At 43.5% G+C, this 25,536-nt stretch overlaps 3 protein-coding genes across 4 annotated transcripts; 1 reads left to right on the forward strand and 2 right to left on the reverse strand.

The window, feature by feature from the left end:
* The first annotated feature begins 436 nt into the window (after nucleotides 1–436).
* LOC110528915 (cocaine- and amphetamine-regulated transcript protein-like) lies at nucleotides 437–2,420 on the forward strand. Its single transcript, XM_021611100.2, has 3 exons — nucleotides 437–1,205; nucleotides 1,378–1,461; nucleotides 1,797–2,420. The coding sequence occupies exons 1-3, from the start codon at nucleotides 1,074–1,076 to the stop codon at nucleotides 1,902–1,904; spliced, it is 324 nt and encodes a 107-aa protein (XP_021466775.1). The 5' UTR covers nucleotides 437–1,073; the 3' UTR covers nucleotides 1,905–2,420.
* On the reverse strand, nucleotides 2,391–18,849 carry LOC110528781 (rab GTPase-activating protein 1-like). The gene is made up of 8 exons (XM_036982757.1): nucleotides 17,884–18,849; nucleotides 12,192–12,263; nucleotides 11,756–11,866; nucleotides 5,513–5,617; nucleotides 4,903–4,986; nucleotides 4,637–4,708; nucleotides 4,204–4,470; nucleotides 2,391–3,990 (listed from the first exon to the last, which is right to left on the reverse strand). Exons 1-8 carry the CDS (start codon nucleotides 17,980–17,982, stop codon nucleotides 3,766–3,768), a joined length of 1,035 nt encoding a protein of 344 aa, XP_036838652.1. The 5' UTR covers nucleotides 17,983–18,849; the 3' UTR covers nucleotides 2,391–3,765.
* Nucleotides 18,850–22,253: 3,404 nt separating this feature from the next.
* LOC110528908 (protein FAM163A-like) lies at nucleotides 22,254–25,287 on the reverse strand. Of its 2 annotated transcripts, XM_021611094.2 has the most exons (5): nucleotides 25,086–25,287; nucleotides 24,839–24,859; nucleotides 24,623–24,743; nucleotides 24,300–24,485; nucleotides 22,254–24,165 (listed from the first exon to the last, which is right to left on the reverse strand). In XM_021611094.2, exons 3-5 carry the CDS (start codon nucleotides 24,713–24,715, stop codon nucleotides 23,890–23,892), a joined length of 555 nt encoding a protein of 184 aa, XP_021466769.1. In that variant the 5' UTR covers nucleotides 24,716–24,743; nucleotides 24,839–24,859; nucleotides 25,086–25,287; the 3' UTR covers nucleotides 22,254–23,889. The 2 variants fall into 2 exon arrangements, with proteins under 2 accessions (XP_021466769.1, XP_036838655.1); XM_036982760.1 differs by having other exon boundaries at nucleotides 24,623–24,859.
* Nucleotides 25,288–25,536: the final 249 nt, after the last annotated feature.

Here is a 25,536-nt window from a genome sequence, read left to right on the forward strand (position 1 = left end):
GAGTATTTCTGCAAAATCACCGGATGTTTTGGAATCAAAACATTACTGCACATAAGGAGCCAATTAAAACTGAGATTTTTGGATATAAATATGCACATTATCGAACAAAACATACATGTATTGTGTAACATGATGTCCTATGAGTGTCATCTGATGAAGATCATCAAAGGTTAGTGATTCATTTTATCTATATTTCTGCTTTTTGTGACTCCTATCTTTGGCTGGGAAAATGGCTGTGTTTTTTTGACTTGGCAGGGATCCAACATGTGATGTTGTGCTTTTGCTGTTAAGCATTTTTTAAATCGGACACGATGGGTAGATTACCAATATGTTTCTTTCATTTGCTGTATTGGACTTGTTAAAGTGTGAAAGTTACATATTTCTAAAATATTTTTGAATTTCGTGCGCTGCCTTTTCAGCGGAATGTTGTTGAGGGGTTCCGCTAGCGGAACGCCTGCGCTAGAAAGGTTAATAGACGAAGAGAGTTCCAAACCTCTCAGCCAATAACAGATGGTTTTCAGTTTTCCTCTCCCCACTTAAACCATTCTCAAGCAGAATTCTTGCTTGGAAATAGTATTGTGTGTGTGTGAGAGAGATAGGGAGAGAGGTGGGTTCTTTAAGTGGTCTGGTGAGATTAGCCTGTGATGTGGAGTCTCAGGGCTGCTCACTGTGTACACCAAATGAGAGGTTAGGCAGACACACACACCCAAAAGGAAATTGGATGCTGATTAAAGATTGGTCTCAACAGCCAGGGGCTGTGACCTGGGATTATTGGAAAGAGGTGAACAGAGGTGTTCTATCAGACAACGCCTCTCCATCACAACATCCTCTGGCGCGTGTATGTGCGTGCATAGGACCCTCTCCGGTCAGTGGTTACCTCTGTCACTCCGCTCATGTCAGTGGTCATACATATTACAGTAGCTGTATGATGTCAGCAAACTCTATAAAATCAAGCCCCTGAATCTATCACCCTGAATCATAGCCCACCTGACCCGCCCAGTGTTCACCAAGCCCCTGCTAACCACCTGCAGAAGCCCCGCTGTATCTCCATCCCTTCTGGTTGTTTCAGCACCATGGCCAGCATTCTACTGCTTTTCCTCGCAGCCTCCTGCTGCGCATTTCTCTGTCTCGCTGACTACACCTCCTTGGAGTTTGAGACTCGCGCTCTAGAGTTCCCCCACAAATCACAAGAAGAGAAGGATCTGGTAAGTTTAAATTGTTTTATGTTTGTGAAGTTGTTTGGTTTGTGCGCTTGATAGTTTAGTCGATTCAACCCTCTCTTTGTACTTGTTTTCTAGCTATAATATATATATATATATATATATATATATATATATAGCAGCCTATCGTTTTTGTTTGTTTTTCTCTGTCATATAGATTGAAGCTTTACAAGAAGTTCTGGAGAAACTGAAGAACAAACAGATGCCGTTATCAGAAAAGAAGCTTGGCTGGCTGCCGTCGGTAAGAACAGACCTGAATAGACCTGATCAATCATTTTAAAGTGCTTAAAGTCCTATTATCAATACATTATTTTTAAGTAGTTAGCCTGTCTGTCATGCATTTTACTTCTTCATTGAGTCTAGCCTTATATTGCGTGTTTCAAATGGTCAAAACGGGACTTTCGATAAAGGTTCTATATTGACAGTGTTTAAAAATATATATATAGTTCAGGAGTTGCTAGGATTAATCTGATTCTGGAAAACCGGTGTAGATGTTTCAGAATCACAGTCTGGAGACAGATGCCACCACCACCATCATCATTCAATTAAATAACAAACTGTTTGTTTGTTTCCTAGTGTGACGCGGGCGAGCAGTGCGCTGTTCGCAAAGGTGCGCGTGTCGGAACGCTGTGCGGGTGTCCGCGTGGGACTACGTGCAACTTCTATGTCCTCAAGTGTTTGTAAGAAGAGAAGAGGAGAGAAAATGATAAACGGTGTAGGGAGGGGAGCAGAGAGAAATAGGAGAGAGAGAACAGAAGCTTTTGCCTCATTCAGTGGAGCACATTCAGATCGTGGAACGTTCAGACAGAAATATTGTATGTTGAACAGATGTGTCTCTGACATGTAAAGTAAATAGGAATCATGTCAGCTTTACTTTCAATATGTTGCCCTCTCCTGTCCTGAACGGGACCCTGGTGTGTAATGGAGGGTTTGTTGTCTAACATAAAGGCTGTATCCCAAATACCAATCTATTCCCTATAATGCTCTTTTTCTGCCTGAGTCCTATTTGTCAGTCCTATGTTGCTTTGGTCAAAAGTATTGCACTTTATAGGGAATAGGGTGTCATTTAAGACACTACCCAACTTGTTCCTTTATCTGTGCTCTCTGCTGTCTCGTCTATTTTGACTAAGTACAAAGAAATTCAATGAGATCAATAAAGCCCTTGTTTATAAGATGATTTACAGTTTTTTGTATGCTTCAGTGCAATTTTAATAAGTAGGCCATGTGGTACATTTTCACTACTCTTAGTACAAAACTCAAAACCGATCACCAAAAAGGCAGTCGTTTCAAAACTTTAAGCTCATTTTCAATTGACTAAGTACAACACTTAAAATCACACATTTTCACCAAACGTAATCAGTGTTTCATCTAGAAATACATGTTTCACATTGCAGTGCATGTTCATATAACGTTGTAGCGGTATTTATTAGAGGGGTAAAGATAAAGATTTTGTTCGGGCGCCAGGCAGGTGTTAACCATGCCAAAAGGAAAAGAGTAGAATAGAGAGAGTACCACTACCGTGCAGGATTTCGCCACAACGTAACTGCCGTGCACAATGCATACTCACTTTTGATATGTTTCTCTTTTCTTCTGTTAATAAAAGACCATTTACTATTACTTAATCGAACTGCTTTAAATTGATGATCACGTATATGTTTGGTAAACCTATACATTACACAACTAGATCTCACAGTCTCACGTCAGAATTAGACCTTTATCCATGTTTCTCAAATTTAAAATTTCTGTGTTTAAGTGTTAGGTTTAGGCATTAATTCCAAAATCTTAAAGTTAGGCATTAACTCTGAATGGTTCATGTAAGGGTTAAGGTTTGGGATAGGCTTAAAACAATTATCTCAAAAACAACTTTTTATCGCTGGATTCAAACTTCCAAAATTTGGAATCAGAGGCAGATGCTTCTGAAAATCCAAACCGACTTGAAGGTAACCGCGCTCACCGTTCCTCCTAGTGGCCGATTTCCACATCACCTCTGGACGTCCTCAGATATGGATGGACGTCGAATACTGACGTCGAATACTTGTATCCCGGGTGACCTGACTGACTTTACATGTCAACTGGTTTGTCTGTTACAGATTCTGAGAACGACTTAATGAAAATGTCTGTAAAGTAGAAACAGAAAAAGTATGGATATATACTTGAATGTACTACAATGATGGTGACTATTGATTTACTTCACTGTAAAAAAAAAATAATGTAAATCTCGATATTGACAAGATCAGAGATGTGCTGTATGCAACAAATCAAATCATACAATGAATGCTCAATGAAACGTTTTGAATGAAGGACTGACTGGGTGCCATACAAGTGTTACCAGTTTGGAGTTTTGTTTTAAGAGCCAAAGCAATACATAAAACACACATAAAACTCCTGTATCCAAATCTGTTTTTGACAATAACAAATAAAACCAAAATAGGCACTAGAATGCAGAAACAAACAATCACCAAGAGACATGTATAATCATTCCAATACATATTATCTATACTCTCAGTATGTCCTCTTCTTGCTGTCTCTCCCCCTCCCTTCCATGTCAGACATCTCCCCCCCGGTCCTTCCTGGGGGCCCATGACAGTCTCCTGGAGCTCCAGGCTGAGAGGGGGAGGCCATGTAGAGAGCGCCCCATTGCAGAGGCTCTCCCCCTGGGTAGGCTGCTGCTCTGCAGACCCCCTCCGGCTGACCGTATAGTCTTAGTGAGCCAGCTGTTCCTAGCTGTCTGGAGATCACGTTGCAGCACCCCCTTCTGGTGTTCCAGCTCCTACACAGGGGACAACACAACACATCATATATCACTATGGAGTGTGTACTGTCCACAAAAAAGTGTGTACCGTGCATTAAGGAGTGTGTACTATGAACTATGTACTGTGAACATGTGCAATATGAAGTGTGTAGTGTGCACTATGAAGTGTGTAGTGTGCACTATGAAGTGTGTAGTGTGCACTATGAAGTGTGTAGTGTGCTCTGAGCTGACCTGGATCTTGCACTTGGCCTCCACCATCTGTAGTTTAGTCTGGGCCAGCTCCTTCTCCAGCTCTGTGACCTGGCCACTCAGACACACCTTCTCCTGGTCTTGTTCCCTGGTACCAGTCGTCTGCTGGTCCAGTTCTGTTTCCTGGTCTCTTTGCTGGCCTTTTTCTCTGGTGCTGATTCTTCTCTGGTACGGGGCTGTGGAACTGGAGCCTTCCATGATTGGAGAATCTAGAGCCTGTCGGCAGCGAGAACACGCCATCACAGCATTCTGAGAGAGGGAGGAGAGGGTGGGAGGGTTTTGACCAGACACTTCAAAAGTGTTTTATTATAAACATGCAGAGTGAGAGGTGATATCCATACAGAACAAATTACATCATCAAACTGTGTGATTGCCAAACTGTGACATCATCAGACGGTGTCATATTCCTCCTCACCATGAGTTTGTCCAGGTCCTCTCTGTGGGCCGCCTGCTGCCTCTCCACCCGACTGGTCAGCTGGGAACAGATCTGACAGACAGAAGAAACAATATAGCATTAGGATTGTGTGTGTGTGTGTGTGTGTGTGTGTGTGTTTGTGTGTGTGTGTGTGTGTGTGTGTGTGTGTGTGTGTGTGTGTGTGTGTGTGTGTGTGTGTGTGTGTGTGTGTGTGTGTGTGTGTGTGTGTGTTTGTGTGTGTGTGCGCGCGTGCATGTGCACTGTACCTGTTTGTAGTCTGAGATGATGCCTGAGCTCCTCTTCACCTCTGGATCAGCCTTGTCCAGCTTTGTCCTTAACACCTCCTTCAACTGTGAAATGGTAAATATATGTCCATACACATAATTAAATGTTTCATTATTACTCATAAATATAATCTAATAATACAGTATTACCATAAATATAATATTACATTATTACTTATTATTATTATTATAAATGGAATCCAATGTTACATGATTACCATAAATATAATATAATATTATTACCATACATAGAATACAATATTACATTATTACCATAAAGAGAGTACAATATTACATTATTACCATAAATAGATTATAATATTACATTATTACCGTAAATAGAATGCTGTATTACATTATTACCATCAATAGAATACAATAGTACATTATTACCATAAATAGATTATAATATTACATTATTACCATAAATAGAATGCAGTATTACATTATTACCATAAATATAATATAATATTACATTATTACCATAAATCTAACATAATATTACATTATTACCATAAATATAATATTACATTATTACCTCACATCAAAGTATGGAAACATAAAGGACGGATGGATAGATAGAAGAGATTACCTGAGCAGCCTCCTCCTCCTTCCCTCTCTTCTCTTCCTCTGCATTCTTCAATTTCTTTCTGGTCTTCAGCAGCTCTTTGGTCAGCTCATCCACTCTGTCCTCCGCCTGTGGGCCCAACAACACGTTCAGAAGTCTGTCTGTCTGTATGTATAAGTGCCTATGGAGATAGGGGCTAGGGTAGTATCTAGGGTAGTATCTAGGAGGTAGTATCTAGGCGGTAGGGACTAGGGTAGTATCTAGGGTAGTATCTAGGCGGTAGGGGCTAGGGTAGTATCTAGGGTAGTATCTAGGGTAGTATCTAGGAGGTAGGGGATAGGGTAATATATGGGGTAGTATCTAGGAGGTAGGGGCTAGGGTAGTATCTAGAAGGTAGTATCTAGGGTAGTATCTAGGAGGTAGGGGCTAGGGTAGTATCTAGGAGGTAGGGCTAGGGTAGTATCTAGGGTAGTATCTAGGAGGTAGGGGATAGGGTAGTATCTAGGGTAGTATCTAGGGTAGTATCTAGGCGTTAGGGGCTAGGGTAGTATCTAGGGTAGTATCTAGGGTAGTATCTAGGAGGTACGGGATAGGGTAATATATGGGGTAGTATCTAGGAGGTAGGGGCTAGGGTAGTATCTAGAAGGTAGTATCTAGGGTAGTATCTAGGAGGTAGGGGCTAGGGTAGTATCTAGGAGGTAGGGCTAGGGTAGTATCTAGGGTAGTATCTAGGAGGTAGGGGCTAGGGTAGTATCTAGGAGGTAGTATCTAGGGTAGTATCTAGGAGGTAGGGCTAGGGTAGTATCTAGGGTAGTATCTAGGAGGTAGGGACTAGGGTAGTATCTAGGGTAGTATCTAGGAGGTAGGGGCTAGGGTAGTATCTAGGGTAGTATCTAGGAGGTAGGGGCTAGGGTAGTATCTAGGGTAGTATCTAGGAGGTATGGGCTAGGGTAGTATATAGGGTAGTATCTAGGAGGTAGTATCTAGGAGGTAGTATCTAGGGTAGTATCTAGGGTAGTATCTAGTTTAGTATCTAGGAGGTAGTATCTAGGAGGTAGGGGCTAGGGTAGTATCTAGGGTAGTATCTAGGAGGTAGGGGCTAGGGTAGTATATAGGGTAGTATCTAGGGTAGTATCTAGGAGGTAGTATCTAGGGTAGTATCTAGGGTAGTATCTAGGGTAGTATCTAGGAGGTAGGGGCTAGGGTAGTATCTAGGGTAGTATTTAAGAGGTAGTATCTAGGGTAGTATCTAGGGTAGTATCTAGGAGGTAGGGGCTAGGATAGCATCTAGGGTAGTATCTAGGGTAGTATCTAGGAGGTAGGGGCTAGGATAGTATCTAGGGTAATATCTAGGGTAGTATCTAGGGTAGTATCTAGGAGGTAGGGGCTAGGATAGTATCTAGGGTAGTATCTAGGGTAGTATCTAGGAGGTAGTATCGAGGGTAGTATCTAGGGTAGTATCTAGGAGGTAGTATCTAGGGTAGTATCTAGGAGGTAGTATCTAGGAGGTAGTATCTAGGGTAGTATCTAGGGTAGTATCTAGGGTAGTATCTAGGAGGTAGTATCTAGGAGGTAGTATCTAGGGTAGTATCTAGGGTAGTATCTAGGAGGTAGTATCTAGGAGGTAGTATCTAGGGTAGTATCTAGGGTAGTATCTAGGAGGTAGTATCTAGGAGGTAGTATCTAGGAGGTAGTATCTAGGGTAGTATCTAGGGTAGTATCTAGGAGGTAGTATCTAGGAGGTAGTATCTAGGGTAGTATCTAGGGTAGTATCTAGGAGGTAGTATCTAGGAGGTAGTATCTAGGGTAGTATCTAGGGTGGTATCTAGGGTAGTATCTAGGAGGTAGTATCTAGGAGGTAGTATCTAGGGTAGTATCTAGGAGGTAGTATCTAGGAGGTAGTATCTAGGGTAGTATCTAGGAGGTAGTATCTAGGAGGTAGTATCTAGGGTAGTATCTAGAAGGTAGTATCTAGGAGGTAGTATCTAGGGTAGTATCTAGGAGGTAGTATCTAGGAGGTAGTATCTAGGGTAGTATCTAGGGCAGTATCTAGGGTAGTATCTAGGAGGTAGTATCTAGGGTAGTATCTAGGAGGTAGTATCTAGGAGGTAGTATCTAGGGTAGTATCTAGGGTAGTATCTAGGAGGTAGTATCTAGGAGGTAGGGGCTAGGGTAGTATCTAGGGTAGTATCTAGGAGGTAGGGGCTAGGGTAGTATATAGGGTAGTATCTAGGGTAGTATCTAGGAGGTAGTATCTAGGGTAGTATCTAGGGTAGTATCTAGGGTAGTATCTAGGAGGTAGGGGCTAGGGTAGTATCTAGGGTAGTATCTAGGAGGTAGTATCTAGGGTAGTATCTAGGGTAGTATCTAGGAGGTAGGGGCTAGGATAGTATCTAGGGTAGTATCTAGGGTAGTATCTAGGAGGTAGGGGCTAGGATAGTATCTAGGGTAGTATCTAGGGTAGTATCTAGGGTAGTATCTAGGAGGTAGGGGCTAGGATAGTATCTAGGGTAGTATCTAGGGTAGTATCTAGGAGGTAGTATCGAGGGTAGTATCTAGGGTAGTATCTAGGAGGTAGTATCTAGGGTAGTATCTAGGAGGTAGTATCTAGGAGGTAGTATCTAGGGTAGTATCTAGGGTAGTATCTAGGGTAGTATCTAGGGTAGTATCTAGGAGGTAGTATCTAGGAGGTAGTATCTAGGGTAGTATCTGGGGTAGTATCTAGGAGGTAGTATCTAGGAGGTAGTATCTAGGGTAGTATCTAGGGTAGTATCTAGGAGGTAGTATCTAGGAGGTAGTATCTAGGGTAGTATCTAGGGTAGTATCTAGGGTAGTATCTAGGAGGTAGTATCTAGGAGGTAGTATCTAGGGTAGTATCTAGGGTAGTATCTAGGAGGTAGTATCTAGGAGGTAGTATCTAGGGTAGTATCTAGGGCAGTATCTAGGGTAGTATCTAGAAGGTAGTATCTAGGGTAGTATCTAGGAGGTAGTATCTAGGAGGTAGTATCTAGGGTAGTATCTAGGGTAGTATCTAGGAGGTAGTATCTAGGAGGTAGTATCTAGGGTAGTATCTAGGGTAGTATCTAGGAGGTAGTATCTAGGAGGTAGTATCTAGGGTAGTATCTAGGGTAGTATCTAGGGTAGTATCTAGGAGGTAGTATCTAGGAGGTAGTATCTAGGAGGTAGTATCTAGGGTAGTATCTAGGAGGTAGTATCTAGGAGATAGTATCTAGGGTAGTATCTAGGAGGTAGTATCTAGGAGGTAATATCTAGGGTAGTATCTAGAAGGTAGTATCTAGGAGGTAGTATCTAGGGTAGTATCTAGGAGGTAGTATCTAGGAGGTAGTATCTAGGGTAGTATCTAGGAGGTAGTATCTAGGAGGTAGTATCTAGGGTAGTATCTAGGAGGTAGTATCTAGGGTAGTATCTAGGAGGTAGTATCTAGGAGGTAGTATCTAGGAGGTATGGGCTAGATTACATTACATTCTAAGAAAAAACGATGCTACATAGAACATGAAACAGTTCTTCAGCTGTCCCAATAGGAGAAGCCTTTGAAGAACACTTTTTGGTCCAGGTAGAACCCTTTTGGGTTCCATGTGAAACCCTTTTCATCAATGGTTCTACATGGAACCCAAAATAATTCTTACTGGAACCAAATAGGGTTCTACCTGGATACCAAAAAGGGTTGTCCTATGGGGACAGCCAAACAATCCTTTTAGAACCCTTTTTTCTAAGAGTGTAGAAAATGTTATTGTTCATAGGGAAAGGGTAAATGAGGTAGGGGAGGTGCCTACAGTTAGAGGGCCGGAGGAGTGCTTAGGAGTTAGGGGGCTAGGGGGAGTGACTAGGAGCTAGGGGAATAGGGGGAGTGACTAGGAGCTAGGGGAATAGGGGGTGTGACTAGGAGCTAGGGGAATAGGGGGAGTGACTAGGAGCTAGGGGAATAGGGGGAGTGACTAGGAGCTAGGGGATCTAGGAGGTAGTATCGAGGTAGTATCTAGGGTAGTATCTAGAAGGTAGTATCTAGGAGGTAGTATCTAGGGTAGTATCTAGGAGGTAGTATCTAGGAGGTAGTATCTAGGGTAGTATCTAGGGCAGTATCTAGGGTAGTATCTAGGAGGTAGTATCTAGGGTAGTATCTAGGGTAGTATCTAGGAGGTAGGGGCTAGGATAGTATCTAGGGTAGTATCTAGGGTAGTATCTAGGAGGTAGGGGCTAGGATAGTATCTAGGGTAGTATCTAGGGTAGTATCTAGGGTAGTATCTAGGAGGTAGGGGCTAGGATAGTATCTAGGGTAGTATCTAGGGTAGTATCTAGGAGGTAGTATCGAGGGTAGTATCTAGGGTAGTATCTAGGAGGTAGTATCTAGGGTAGTATCTAGGAGGTAGTATCTAGGAGGTAGTATCTAGGGTAGTATCTAGGGTAGTATCTAGGGTAGTATCTAGGAGGTAGTATCTAGGAGGTAGTATCTAGGGTAGTATCTAGGGTAGTATCTAGGAGGTAGTATCTAGGAGGTAGTATCTAGGGTAGTATCTAGGGTAGTATCTAGGAGGTAGTATCTAGGAGGTAGTATCTAGGGTAGTATCTAGGAGGTAGGGGCTAGGATAGTATCTAGGGTAGTATCTAGGGTAGTATCTAGGAGGTAGGGGCTAGGATAGTATCTAGGGTAGTATCTAGGGTAGTATCTAGGGTAGTATCTAGGAGGTAGGGGCTAGGATAGTATCTAGGGTAGTATCTAGGGTAGTATCTAGGAGGTAGTATCGAGGGTAGTATCTAGGGTAGTATCTAGGAGGTAGTATCTAGGGTAGTATCTAGGAGGTAGTATCTAGGAGGTAGTATCTAGGGTAGTATCTAGGGTAGTATCTAGGGTAGTATCTAGGAGGTAGTATCTAGGAGGTAGTATCTAGGGTAGTATCTAGGGTAGTATCTAGGAGGTAGTATCTAGGAGGTAGTATCTAGGGTAGTATCTAGGGTAGTATCTAGGAGGTAGTATCTAGGAGGTAGTATCTAGGGTAGTATCTAGGGTAGTATCTAGGGTAGTATCTAGGAGGTAGTATCTAGGAGGTAGTATCTAGGGTAGTATCTAGGGTAGTATCTAGGAGGTAGTATCTAGGAGGTAGTATCTAGGGTAGTATCTAGGGCAGTATCTAGGGTAGTATCTAGGAGGTAGTATCTAGGGTAGTATCTAGGAGGTAGTATCTAGGAGGTAGTATCTAGGGTAGTATCTAGGGTAGTATCTAGGAGGTAGTATCTAGGAGGTAGTATCTAGGGTAGTATCTAGGGTAGTATCTAGGAGGTAGTATCTAGGAGGTAGTATCTAGGGTAGTATCTAGGGTAGTATCTAGGGTAGTATCTAGGAGGTAGTATCTAGGAGGTAGTATCTAGGAGGTAGTATCTAGGGTAGTATCTAGGAGGTAGTATCTAGGAGGTAGTATCTAGGGTAGTATCTAGGAGGTAGTATCTAGGAGGTAGTATCTAGGGTAGTATCTAGAAGGTAGTATCTAGGAGGTAGTATCTAGGGTAGTATCTAGGAGGTAGTATCTAGGAGGTAGTATCTAGGGTAGTATCTAGGAGGTAGTATCTAGGAGGTAGTATCTAGGGTAGTATCTAGGAGGTAGTATCTAGGGTAGTATCTAGGAGGTAGTATCTAGGAGGTAGTATCTAGGAGGTATGGGCTAGATTACATTACATTCTAAGAAAAAACGGTGCTACATAGAACATGAAACAGTTCTTCAGCTGTCCCAATAGGAGAAGCCTTTGAAGAACACTTTTTGGTCCAGGTAGAACCCTTTTGGGTTCCATGTGAAACCCTTTTCATCAATGGTTCTACATGGAACCCAAAATAATTCTTACTGGAACCAAATAGGGTTCTACCTGGATACCAAAAAGGGTTGTCCTATGGGGACAGCCAAACAATCTTTTTAGAACCCTTTTTTCTAAGAGTGTAGAAAATGTTATTGTTCATAGGGAAAGGGTAAATGAGGTAGGGGAGGTGCCTACAGTTAGAGGGCCGGAGGAGTGCTTAGGAGTTAGGGGGCTAGGGGGAGTGACTAGGAGCTAGGGGAATAGGGGGAGTGACTAGGAGCTAGGGGAATAGGGGGTGTGACTAGGAGCTAGGGGAATAGGGGGAGTGACTAGGAGCTAGGGGAATAGGGGGAGTGACTAGGAGCTAGGGGAATAGGGGGAGTGACTAGGAACTAGGGGAATAGGGGGAGTGACCAGGAAGTAGGGGGCTAGGGGGTGATGTGAGGTTGATGTGGGGTGTACCTGATCCAGGTCAGTCCTCAGGGAGATCTTGCTGGTGATCAGTCTGTGGGCCAGAACATCATTCTCCTCCTCCAGACGCAGACTGGCCTGCTGCAGCTGACGGTTCTCCCTCTGCAGGAACACACAGAACAGAGAACACAAAGTCAGGTTCTACCTCCTTAAAATGCACAGGACATGGAACACAGTCAGGTTTGTCCTATAGATTGCTATAGAATATGGAACACACATTCTGGTGGGTTTGGGGGGTAGAGAGAGAGAGAGTGCTGGTTTTGGGTGTAAGGGGGAGGGGTGCATGGCAATACTGACTGTTTAGGTGGGGGAGGGGAGTAGCAATAGTGGGTGGGGTTTTGCTGTATTGTTGGGTGGTTGGGTGGAGGTGGAAGGGAGGGAGGGGTTGGGTTTAATACGTATCAAAGTGCTAACGGTTTGGTCCTACCTGGTATCTGTCTATGTGGTCATCCTGTTGTTGCGGCTGGTTATCTCTCAGCGTGGCCTTCTTACTGGGAACCTGTAGAACCACAACAGTCAAGGTTGAGTGAGAGAACGGTCCACAGGCTCAGCATACATAAACAACAGCCAAGTTTGATTGAGAGAAAGTTATATCACACAAACAGAGATGGAGTGATTGGAAAGAATTTACAACAACAAAACAGAGCAAACTAGAATGCTATTTGGCCCTAACCAGAGAGTACACAGTTGCAGAATACCTGACCACTGTGAGTGACCCAAACTTAAAGAAAGCTTTGACTATGTACAGACTCAGTGAGCATAGCCTTGCTATTGAGAAAGGCCACCGAAGACAGACCTGGATCTCAAGAGAAGACAGGCTATGTGCACACTGCCCACAAAATGAGGTGATAACTGAGCTGCACTTCCTAACCTCTTGCCAAATGTATGACAATATTAGAGACACATATTTCCCTCAGATTGCACAGACCCACAAAGAATTAGAAAACAAATCCAATTTTGATAAACTCCCTTATCTACTGGGTGAAATATCACAGTGTGCCATCACAGCAGCAAAAAGGTCAACCAGTGAAGAACAAACACCATTGTAACTACAACCCATATTTATGTTTATTTATTTTCTCTTTTGTACTTTAACTATTTGCACATCATTACCACACTGTATATATGCATAATATGACATTTTAAATGTCTTAATTAGTTTGTAATTTTTGTAAGTTTAATGTTTACTGTTAATTTTTTATTGTTTATTTCACTTTTGTTAATTATCTATTTCACTTGCTTTGGCAATGTTAACATACTGTTGAAGTAGGAAGTTTACATACACTTAGGTTGGAGTCATTAAAACTTGTTTTTACACCACTCTACAAATGTCTTGTTAACAAACTATAGTTTTGGCAAGTCGGTTAGGACCTCTACTTTGTGCATGACACAAGTCATTTATCCAACAATTGTTTACAGACAGATTATTTCACATATAATTCACTATTACAATTCCAGTGGGTCAGAAGTTTACATACACTAACTTGACTGTGCCTTTAAACAGCTTGGAAAATTCCAGAAAAGGATGACATGGCTTTAGAAGCTTCTGATAGGCTAATTTACATAATTTGAGTCAATAGGAGGTGTACCTGTGGATGTATTTCAAGGCCTACCTTCAAACTCGGTCCCTCTTTGCTTGACATCATGGGAAAATCAAAAGAAATCAGCCAAGACCTCAGAAAATAAATTGTAGACCTTCACAAGTCTGGTTCTTCCTTGGGAGCAATTTCCAAATGCCTGAAGGTACCACGTTCATCTGTACAAACAATAGTACACAAGTATAAACACCATGGGACCATGCAGCCATCATACCGCTCAGGAAGGAGACACGTTCTGTCTCCTAGAGATGAACGTACGTACTTTGGTGCGAAAAGTACAAATCAATCCCAGAACAACAGCAACGGACCTTGTGAAGATGCTGGAGGAAACAGGTACAAAAGTATCTATATCCACAGTAAAATGAGTCCTATAATCGACACAACCTGAAAGGCCGCTCAGCAAGGAAGAAGCCACTGCTCGAAAACCTCCATAAAAAAGCCAGACTATGGTTTGCAACTGCACGTGGGGACAAAGTTCGTACTTTTTGGAGAATTATCCTCTGGTCTGATGAAACACTATTTGGCCATAATGACCATCGCTATGTTTGGAGGGAAAAGCAAGCTGAAGAACATCATCCCAACCGTGAAGCACAGGGGTGGCAGAATAATTTTGTGGGGGGGCTTTGCTGCAGGAGGGACTGGTGCACTTCATAAAACAGATGGCATCATGAGGTAGGAAAATGATGTGGATATATTGAAGCAACATCAAGACATCAGACAGGAAGTTAAAGCTTGGTCGCAATTGGGTCTTCCAAACGGACAATGACACCAAGCATACTTCCAAAGTTGTGACAAAATGGCTTAAGGACAACAAAGTCAAGGTATTGGAGTGGCCATCACAAAGCCCTGACCTCAATCCTGTAGAAAATGTGTGAGCAGAACTGAAAAAGCATGTGGAGCAAGGAGACCTACAAACCTGACTCAGTTACACCAGCACTGTCAGGAGGAATGGGCCAAAATTCACCCAACTTATTGTGGGAAGCTTGTGGAAGGCTACCAGAAACGTTTGACCCAAGTTAAACAATGCTACCAACTACTAATTGAGTGTAGGTAAACTTCTGACCCACTGGGAATGTAATGAAAGAAATCAAAGTTGAACTAAATCATTATCTCTATTATTATTCTGACATTTCACATTCTTAAAATAAAGTGGCGATCCTAACTGGCACGTTTGTCGTATGAAGGACACCAAGGCGCAGCGTGGTATGTGTACATTCTTCCTTTATTAAAGAAAGACCACTGAGCAAACTAACAAAACATGAAGCTAATGAGTAGTGCAAACAGACAACTAAACATAGAACAAGAACCCACAAATACCCAAGGGAAATGGCTACCTAAATATGGTCCCCAATCATAGACAACGATAAACAGCTGCCTCTGATTGGGAACCATATCAGGCCACCATAGACATACATATACCTAGACCTACAAAACCCCTAGATATACAAAAACCCTAGACAATACAAAACTAGCATACCCACCCTCATCACACCCTGACCTAACCAAAACATAAAGAAAACAGAGATATTACTGTTTTTCTCAATTGCTAAAACACTAAAACCCATTGGCTGAACAAAGTTCTCAGTTGCCTGGACTCATTTAGCTAATTATTCAGTCTGTTGTCAATACCTTAAACCATTTCACATGGTAAAACACCATTTGCAGATCTCACTTAGACTTTTCAACAAAACTCTAAACACATTCTCATTCTCAAAACACATTCTGCACTCTATTGCACATGTCATCCATACTGGTAAACACAAGGGGCAACAATCAAATACAAATAGAGAACATATGTAATTGATTGAAAACAACCACTCAAAATTGATTTAACCTGTTTCAAATGATGCGACACAACCAATATAAGCCAGTTCAGAGAGCAAACAGGTTGTTGAAGGTGGGAAGGAGAAAGTCTGAGAATGGATACTGTAGTACAGTGCATTGTAGGCTGTATACTGTACAATGGACAAATTGTCTGGCCCTGAACATTGTGCTTTCCATTTATTAACAGTACTGACTGCTCAATAGATTTTGACTGGTTGCAGGTTCATATCAACAAAGAACAAGAATTACAGTATGACAGAGACAAAGGACAGGTTTGTGAGATGCAGGGTACAGTACTGTAAAAATAGGAGTACAAAAAGGAGGAAGAACAAAAAACGAAATTGCAAAGAGCAAAGCAGAGGAGTAATTTCTGATCAATTTTGAGCTACTATGATAGAACATTTTGCAAGAGGAGTCAGAGGTTATGTAAATAGTGCTTGAAGATGAGGTTTTGGGTTGAATGTAATTAGGAAATGGAGCAAGGTTTCAGAAATTGTGTTTTAGCAATTGAGAAAAATTGTAGAGGTCAGAGCGTGACAAACTGACCTAAGACGGAATTGTTACTAGAATTAAATGTCAGGAATTGTGAAAACTGAGTTTAAATGTATTTGGCAAAGTTGTATGTACACTTCCGACTTCAACTGTATGTTTCCCATGCCAATAAAGCCCCTTCAATTGAAAAATTGAATTGAATTGAATTGAATTGAATTGAATAGAGAGAGAGAGAGAGAGAGAGAGAGAGAGAGAGAGAGAGAGAGAGAGAGAGAGAGAGAGAGAGAGCACATTTTGCAACGCACGGAAGATAATAGTCTTCACATGTAACAGTCAAACCTCCTAAAAAGATAACAAGAAGTTCAACCTTTACATCTGGTGCAAATGCTTAGTAACCCTGGTCCTTGTTGTGAATGTCATGCCCTAGAGCAGGGGAGATGGTACAGGAGTTTAGTCTGCATGGCCACTAGAGGGGGTTGTTGCTGTTGTTGTTGTTTGCCTTAGAGCAGGGGAGATGGTACAGGAGTTTAGTCTGCACGGCCACTAGAGGGGGGTGTTTCTGTTGTTGTTGTTTGCCCTAGAGCAGGGGAGATGGTACAGGAGTTTAGTCTGCATGGCCACTAGAGGGGGTTGTTGCTGTTGTTGTTGTTTGCCTTAGAGCAGGGGAGATGGTACAGGAGTTTAGTCTGCACGGCCACTAGAGGGGGGTGTTTCTGTTGTTGTTGTTTGCCCTAGAGCAGGGGAGATGGTACAGGAGTTTAGTCTGCATGGCCACTAGAGGGGGTTGTTGCTGTTGTTGTTGTTTGCCTTAGAGCAGGGGAGATGGTACAGGAGTTTAGTCTTCATGGCCACTAGAGGGGGTTGTTGCTGTTGTTGTTGTTTGCCTTAGAGCAGGGGAGATGGTACAGGAGTTTAGTCTGCACGGCCACTAGAGGGGGGTGTTTCTGTTGTTGTTGTTTGCCTTAGAGCAGGGGAGATGGTACAGGAGTTTAGTCTGCATGGCCACAAGAGGGGGGTGTTGCTGTTGTTGTTGTTTGCCTTAGAGCAGGGGAGATGGTACAGGAATTTAGTCTGCACGGCCACTAGAGGGGGGTGTTGCTGTTGTTGTTGTTTACCTTAGAGCAGGGGAGATGGTACAGGAGTTTAGTCTGCACGGCCACTAGAGGGGGGTGTTGCTGTTGTTGTTGTTTGCCTTAGAGCAGGGGAGATGGTACAGGAGTTTAGTCTGCACGGGCACTAGAGGGGGGTGTTGCTGTTGTTGTTGTTTGCCTTAGAGCAGGGAGATGGTACAGGAGTTTAGTCTGCATGGCCACTAGAGGGGGGTGTTGCTGTTGTTGTTGTTTGCCTTAGAGCAGGGGAGATGGTACAGGAGTTTAGTCTGCACGGCCACTAGAGTGGGGTGTTGCTGTTGTTGTTGTTTGCCTTAGAGCAGGGGAGATGGTACAGGAGTTTAGTCTGCATGGCCACTAGAGGGGGGTGTTGCTGTTGTTGTTGTTTACCTTAGAGCAGGGGAGATGGTACAGGAGTTTAGTCTGCACGGCCACTAGAGGGGGGTGTTGCTGTTGTTGTTGTTTGCCTTAGAGCAGGGGAGATGGTACAGGAGTTTAGTCTGCACGGGCACTAGAGGGGGGTGTTGCTGTTGTTGTTGTTTGCCTTAGAGCAGGGAGATGGTACAGGAGTTTAGTCTGCATGGCCACTAGAGGGGGGTGTTGCTGTTGTTGTTGTTTGCCTTAGAGCAGGGGAGATGGTACAGGAGTTTAGTCTGCATGGCCACTAGAGGAGGGTGTTGCTGTTGTTGTTGTTTGCCTTAGAGCAGGGGAGATGGTACAAGAGGTTAGTCTGCATGTTCACTAGATGGCTGTCCTATAATACTGTAGTTGGGGGTTGTTGCTGTTGTATGACCACATGCTCTATGACACAGCAGCAATTGTGTTATGGTTGTATAATGGTTGTGGTCTTACCGTGTGTTTGGGTATGGTTGTGTCATGGTTGTATAATGGTTGTGGTCTTACCGTGTGTTTGGGTATGGTTGTGTCATGGTTGTATAATGGTTGTGGTCTCACCGTGTGTTTCGGTATGGTTGTGTCATGGTTGTGTAGTGGTTGTGGTCTTACTGTGTGTTTGGGTATGGTTGTGTCATGGTTGTATAATGGTTGTGGTCTCACTGTGGGTTTGGGTATGGTTGTGTCATGGTTGTGCTCTCACCGTGTGTTTGGGTATAGACTCGGCCATCAGGCAGGCCAGTATCTTCTCCTCCGCCATGTGGGAGTCATATGCCACCCTGATAGACACTTCTTCCATCATCCTGACACACACACACACACACACACACACACACACACACACACAGCTGGAGGATGCAGGCCTCTACTCTCAGGTACGTGAACCCCAGTAGGAGAGAGAAGCTCCAAAGAATTAGTTGGTCAGAATTCCAACAGGTGTTCTAGTCAGACAGGTAAACCTCCTTCACACAGGTAAACCTCCTTCACACAGGTAAATAAACTCCTTCACACAGGTAAACCTCCTTCACACAGGTAAACCTCCTTCTCACACAGGTAAACCTCCTTCACACAGGTAAACTCCTTCACACAGGTAAACCTCCTTCACACTGGTAAACTCCTTCACATAGGTAAACTCCTTCACACAGGTAAACCTCCTTCACACAGGTAAACTCCTTTACACAGGTAAACCTCCTTCATACTCCTTCACACAGGTAAACCTCCTTCACACAGGTAAACCTCCTTTACACAGGTAAACTCCTTCACACAGGTAAACTCCTTCACACAGGTAAACTCCTTCACACAGGTAAACTCTTTCACACAAATAAACTCCAGTAGCAGAGAGGCACGTGTTGATACACAGCTGAGCTCCCTCTAACAGGTGAATTCCAACAGAGGTAGTAACTCCCAGTCAGTCAGATATACACAGGTCAACACCCTGACAGGTGAACTTCAGCAGGTCAGAGGCGGTACTTGTGAAAAACAACAGCTGAAAGCCAGGTAAACTAACTCAGGTAGTCCAAAGGTAAAGTCCAAGGGCATAGTCCAACATGTGCATGAAACACACAGACACACTCCAGCTAGCAGGCAGATACAGCAGTGGACGAAACACACACAGAAACACATACAAATGAAGAAGTACAGGTTTGACGGGTTTATATATACGAGGTGTGTGACACAGACACACCTACTGCTGTCCTCCCCTTTCTTATTCTCTTCACCCTCCTCTCATTCCCTCTCTATTGCTTCCCTGTAAAGAGATTCACACTCCTCCACTCTGAAACCCCCCAACCCAGTCAACACACACACACACACACACACACACACACACACACACACGTAGAACACGCATATTAATGATGCCCTCTCAACTGAGAGGTAAGAAGGTTCATGCTGTTCTATGCCTGGTATTTAGGATATGTGTGTGTGTATGTGTGTGTGTGTGTGTGTGTGCGTGCATGCGTGTGTGTGTGTGTGTGTGTGTGTGTGTGTGTGTGTGTATGCGCGTGTGTGGTATGTGTGTGTGTGCGTGCATGTGTGTGGTGTGTGGGTGCCTCTCCTCACAGTGCTATTGTCTCCAGAAGGCCAGGGCTGAAAGGGGTTTGTCAGGAGTTTAAACTGGTCCTGCCACTACAGTAATACTTACAATACATCTGAACACAACACAGAAGATGCAACCCAAAAGCTGTCTCTCTCTCTCTCTCTCTCTCTCAATTCTACACACGTTGTCTCTTACTCACGATATCTCAGCGACAGTAAGCGACTTGTGGTCCCACAGAGCTTTGTATAGATTGATCACATCTCTGAACTACAACACAGGGACGGCTCTCCAGATGAACCAGGAGCCTCTAATTAACAGAAGGGAAACAAAGACAAACACATGAAACTGTCTTTACTTATATGTGACCATTTATGATCCTTTACTCTTACTATTTGTTCTAATATTACTGTTTTAAAACGGCCTCATCTGACTCCAGGTTGCATGGGGCATGCGTATGTTATTCATAAGCATGCCCCATTCAAGAAATTTAGAACCAGGAACAGATATAGCCCTTGGTTCTCTCCAGACCTGACTGCCCTTAACCAACACAACAACATCCTATGGTGTTCTGCATTAGCATCGAACAGCCCCCGTGATATGTAACTTTTCAGGGAAGCTTGAAACCAATATACACAGGCAGTTAGAAAAGCCAAGGCTAGCTTTTTCAAGCAGAAATTTGCTTCCTGCAACACAAACTCAAAAAAGTTCTGGGACACTGTAAAGTCCATGGAGAATAAGAACACCTGCTCCCAGCTGCCCACTGTACTGAAGATAGGAAACACTGTCACCACAGATAAATCCACTATAATTGAGAATTTCAATAAGCATTTTTCTACGGCTGGCCATGCTTTTCACCTGGCTACCCCTACCCCGGTCAACAGCACTGCACCCCCCACAGCTACTCTCCCAAGCCTTCCCCATTTCTCCTTCTCCCAAATTCAGTCAGCTGATGTTCTGAAAGAGCTGCAAAATCTAGACCCGTACAAATCAGACGGGCTAGATAATCTGGACCCTTTCTATCTAAAATTATCTGCTGAAATTGTTGCCTGTTCAACCTCTCTTTGGTGTCGTCTGAGATTCCCAAAGATTGGAAAGCAGCTGCGGTCATCACCCTCTTCAAAGGGGGGGACACTCTTGACCCAAACTGCTACAGACCTATATCTATCCTACCCTGCCTTTCGAAGGTCTTCGAAAGCCAAGTCAACAAACAGATTACCGACCATTTTGAATCCCACCATACCTTCTCCGCTATGCAATCTGGTTTCAGAGCTGGTCATGGGTGCACCTCAGCCACGCTCAAGGTCCTAAACGATATCTTAACCGCAATCGATAAGAAACAATACTGTGCAGCATTATTCATTGACCTGGCCAAGGCTTTCGACTCTGTCAATCACCACATCCTCATCGGCAGACTCGACAGCCTTGGTTTCTCAAATGATTGCCTCGGATGGTTCACCAACTACTTCTCCGATAGAGTCCAGTGTGTCAAATCGGAGGGCCTGTTGTCCGGGCCTCTGGCAGTCTATGGGGGTGCCACAGGGTTCAATTCTTGGACCGACTCTCTTCTCTGTATACATCAATGATGTCGCTCTTGCTGCTGGTGAGTCTCTGATCCACCTCTACGCAGACGACACCATTCTGTATACTTCTGGCCCTTCTTTGGACACTGTGTTAACAACCCTCCAGACGAGCTTCAATGCCATACAACTCTCCTTCTGTGGCCTCCAATTGCTCTTAAATACAAGTAAAACTAAATGCATGCTCTTCAACCGATCGCTACCTGCACCTGCCCGCCTGTCCAACCTCACTACTCTGGACGGCTCTGACGTAGAATATGTGGACAACTACAAATACTTAGGTGTCTGGTTAGACTGTAAACTCTCCTTCCAGACCCATATCAAACATCTCCAATCCAAAGTTAAATCTAGAATTGGCTTCCTATTCTGCAACAGAGCATCCTTCACTATGCCAAACTGACCATCCTACCAATCCTCGACTTCGGCGATGTCATTTACAAAATAGCCTCCAATACCCTACTCAATAAATTGGATGCAGTCTATCACAGTGCCATCCGTTTTGTCACCAAAGCCCCATATACTACCCACCACTGCGACCTGTACGCTCTCGTTGGCTGGCCCTCGCTTCATACTCGTCGCCAAACCCACTGGCTCCAGGTCATCTACAAGACCCTGCTAGGTAAAGTCCCCCCTTATCTCAGCTCGCTGGTCACCATAGCAGTACCCACCTGTAGCACGCGCTCCAGCAGGTAAATCTCTCTGGTCACCCCCAAAACCAATTCTTCCTTTGGCCGCCTCTCCTTCCAGTTTTCTGCTGCCAATGACTGGAACAAACTACAAACATCTCTGAAACTGGAAACACTTATCTCCCTCACGAGCTTTAAGCACCAGCTGTCAGAGCAGCTCACAGATTACTGCACCTGTACATAGCCCATCTATAATTTAGCCCAAACAACTACCTCTTCCCCTACTGTATTTATTTTGCTCCTTTGCATCCCATTATTTCGATCTCTACTTTGCACATTCTTCCACTGCAAACCAACCATTCCAGTGTTTTACTTGCGATATTGTATTTACTTTGCCACCATAGCCTTTTTTTGCCTTTACCTCCCTTATCTCACCTCACTTGCTCAAATTGTATATAGACTTATTTTTCTACTGTATTATTGACTGTATGTTTGTTTTACTCCATGTGTAACTCTGTGTTGTGTCGAACTGCTTTGCTTTATCTTGGCCAGGTGGCAATTGTAAATCAGAACTTGTTTTCAACTTGCCTAACTGGTTAAATAAAGGTGAAATATATATATTTATTTTAAATTCTATCTGCCAACAGCAGAGTGAGACAGGTGATCCTGAACAAGTCTTGTTCACACAACTCACAGACACAACACCATACAACTACCTTTTAGAGAAGGCCCACAGGACAACCAGGTTGTGTCAAAGCATCATAACACTAGCGTCTAGATTGACATTGTGTTGTTTCTTATTTATATGTATTTGTCAAATTTCTGAGTCTGCTTTTAATTTGCGGGGCTCAGTTGGTAGAGCATGGTCCTTGCAACGGCAGAGGAGTTGGTTTGATTCCTGGGACCACCCATACGTTATAAAACCATAAATGAATGCACCCAAGTCGCTTTGGATAAAAGTGTCTGCTAAATGGTATATATTATTTGATTCATTGTTAGTGAAGAAACACAGACGAGTTCAGGCAGATATACATATTCATTTATCTTCAAAAAGGAACATTGTGTGCTAAACGTGGAATTCATCTTCAGAGTTCATTTTAAAGGGAGACTCAGCTACATGACATCATCGTACACCACGGGTCAACTTCCTGTTGAGAGACATCATCAACAACAAAATTCTAATCTGTCACTGGCTCTTCCCAATATGGGCATGTGTCAATGAACAGTGCAAATAGTCTGTAAGCAGGAAGTTTCCCTGCTGTGTATGATGATGTCATTTTTAATAGAAATAGTCCACCTTTAATAGAAAAAATAAATATAGTATAGAATTAGTGAATTCAATATTAAAGTTACCTTCATTGGCAGACTACAAGCAGCAAGCAAAGTGTCTTTGTGTGAGTGTGTGACTACATAGCAGTGAACACAAACTTTGAGTGTTTTTTTTCAGTAAATCAACACATGAACAGACAGATGTCCATTTTCCCATCAACTCTCTAACAAAGAATCACAAAAGGACGAGAAGTGAGAAAGACTAAGATGTGAAGACTATGGCTTTGTCGAAAATGGCATCCTGTTCCCTAGATAGTGCACTACTTTTGACCAGACCCATATGGGTCCTGGTCAAAACTAGTGTACTATATAGGGAATACAATGCAATTTGGGACGCACCCTGTGAGAAAAGTGCATTGTGTGAAAACAGTCAAATCTCTTTTATCAATACTAGTCTATATTATCAACAGTGTCATGATGAACATCTTTTAGTGAGTGTACAGAATCTGTTTTGAAGGACTGAAGGGTAAGGGCTAAATGAAACATCCTAGAATTAGACAAACAGATGCCCTCGTTGGCTAAAATGTTTGTGTGTTTGTATTGTTTTAGCCAGGATTATATATAATGCATCCGGATATCCTCTTACAATAATATATATTTTTTAAATCACATGTAAAACTGCAAATGTTTTTTTTTTCTAAGGGTCAACCAGGGACATACTGCTCCTTTAAACTCTGGAAGAAAAAAAAATCTTACAAACTTACAATGAAAACACATATAGCCCTCATGTCAGTCACCTCATTCACATTATCAGGTTTCAGGCAGAGGAGAGAGATGATGGAAAATGATGGAAAAGGAGGGAGAGAAAGACAGATCGAGAGAAAGAGAGAGAAACAACAGTGTGTTGCTGCTCTCGTCTATCTTCTCCCATCATCTGTAGTACTCTCCCATAGTCAAAGCCAACATCTCCTCCACTGTAGGGGTTACCAGATGACCAGACCTCCACACCGCTGCACCAGACAAGGGTCCGTATGTAGTTCTATCCCGATCAGGAGGCTCCATCTGTGGGTTCAGTGTGTGTCTCTCTCCCCTGGATGGGTGATAATCTGGATGTCTCTGGGTCTCTTTCCCCTGGGAGAAGGAGTGTTTGTATGAGTACGTGTGTTACGTCAGTGTGTGTGTGTGTGTGTCCATGTGTGTCAAACCGGTGTGCTGTAGGGGCGTCTGTTACTGCAGGGTGTGTTAGGGTGGATGTCAACGGGGCTATAGTAGCTCAAAGGGGATTGGCCGGGCTGGGTCAAAAAGAAGGGCGCCTGCGGCGTGTCTGACGGGGGCAGTGATTGACACAGTCCGGGGTTGTCATAGTGATACGTATGGAATCCCAGCCGCTCGGTTCCGTTGTGCAGCTCGTCACTAAGTTCTGGGCGTAGCCAGAAGGGGGAGCAGGTGGGGCAGTAGTTGGGGGGAGGGCCCACCTGGAACACACACAATCACCATAGAAATAGAATGATTGAAATAGAATGAGTCATTCGAATTCTATGTATGGATCAACTGCCTACTGTAGCTCTAGGTTTAGGTCTAGGGTTTTGTGTTAGTCCTGTACTCTAACCTCCAGGGGCTCCAGGCAGAGAGGGGTGACAGCCAGGCTGTCCATCCCAGGGGCGCTGCAGGCATTGCAGGCAAAGTGAGCCTGAACCTCCCCTTGAGCATCCCCTTCTCCTCCTCCCGTTCTGTCACCTCCTCCAGCCATGGAAGCAAAGTCCACCTCCGACTCATTTTTCTTACAGCAGTAGTACTGGAATTGGAGAAGGAGGGGAGGTTTTGTTGCCAATCAGTTATTGTTCATGAAAGACTGTGCAGATAAAACACACACACAGGCACACGCACACACAAACATACACACAGTCACATGGACACACACACACAGGTTACCTGGAGCCTGCAGTAGCACAGCACTGCTACAATGCAGAGCAGGATGACTGTGGCGAGAAGTCCTCCACTTATTACTACTGTTCCTGCTGACATTAAACTGGTTACAAGTCTCCATCAAACCCTGGAGAGAGAGAGAGAGGGAGGGGAGAGAGAGAGAAGTAGTTAGTTATACTCTATGTTCTTAACTATAGCACATTAAAGGAGTGTAATACTTACGTTCAGCAATGGGTTCTATACCTGCAAGGACAAAGACAATAAAAGGACCTAAATTAGTTTGGTTGGGATAGAACTATGATCTAAATGAACTAAGGCCAGGGCCCGTGTCTACCATGTGCCTCAGGATATGATAGCTGATCTAGGATCTGTCCATACAAACTTATTCATCATGAAATAAAATGCTAAACTGATGCTAGATCAGCACTCCTCCGAGACGCTTTTTTGTGGATACAGGCCCAGAACTCACATCAGGAGACATGTAGTGGAGAGGGGGAGGAGGCAGAGATCGGGGCGGGGTCCTGCGAGGTCTTGGGGGTGGCGGCCTCAAAACCTCATCTGGTTGGATCTCCTTCAGAAAGATGAGTTAGAAGATAAAACATGGATCTCTTCATCCATTATATCTACATCAGTCTCCGATCAGCAGGAGAGAGAGAGAGAGAGAGAGAGAGAGAGAGAGAGAGAGAGAGAGAGAGAGAGAGAGAGAGAGAGAGAGAGAGAGAGTAAATCTCAGTAAGATCAATATAATGGTGTTCCAAAAAAGGTACAGTCGCCAGGATCACAAATACAAATTCCATCTAGACACCATTGCCCAAGAGAATACAAAAAACTATACATACCTTGGCCTAAACATCAGCGCCACAGGTAACTTCCACAAAGCTGTGAACGATCTGAGAGACAAGGCAAGATGGGCATTCTAT

Source organism: Oncorhynchus mykiss, chromosome 7 (genome assembly GCF_013265735.2).
Source record: "Oncorhynchus mykiss isolate Arlee chromosome 7, USDA_OmykA_1.1, whole genome shotgun sequence".
Taxonomy (NCBI): domain Eukaryota; kingdom Metazoa; phylum Chordata; class Actinopteri; order Salmoniformes; family Salmonidae; genus Oncorhynchus; species Oncorhynchus mykiss.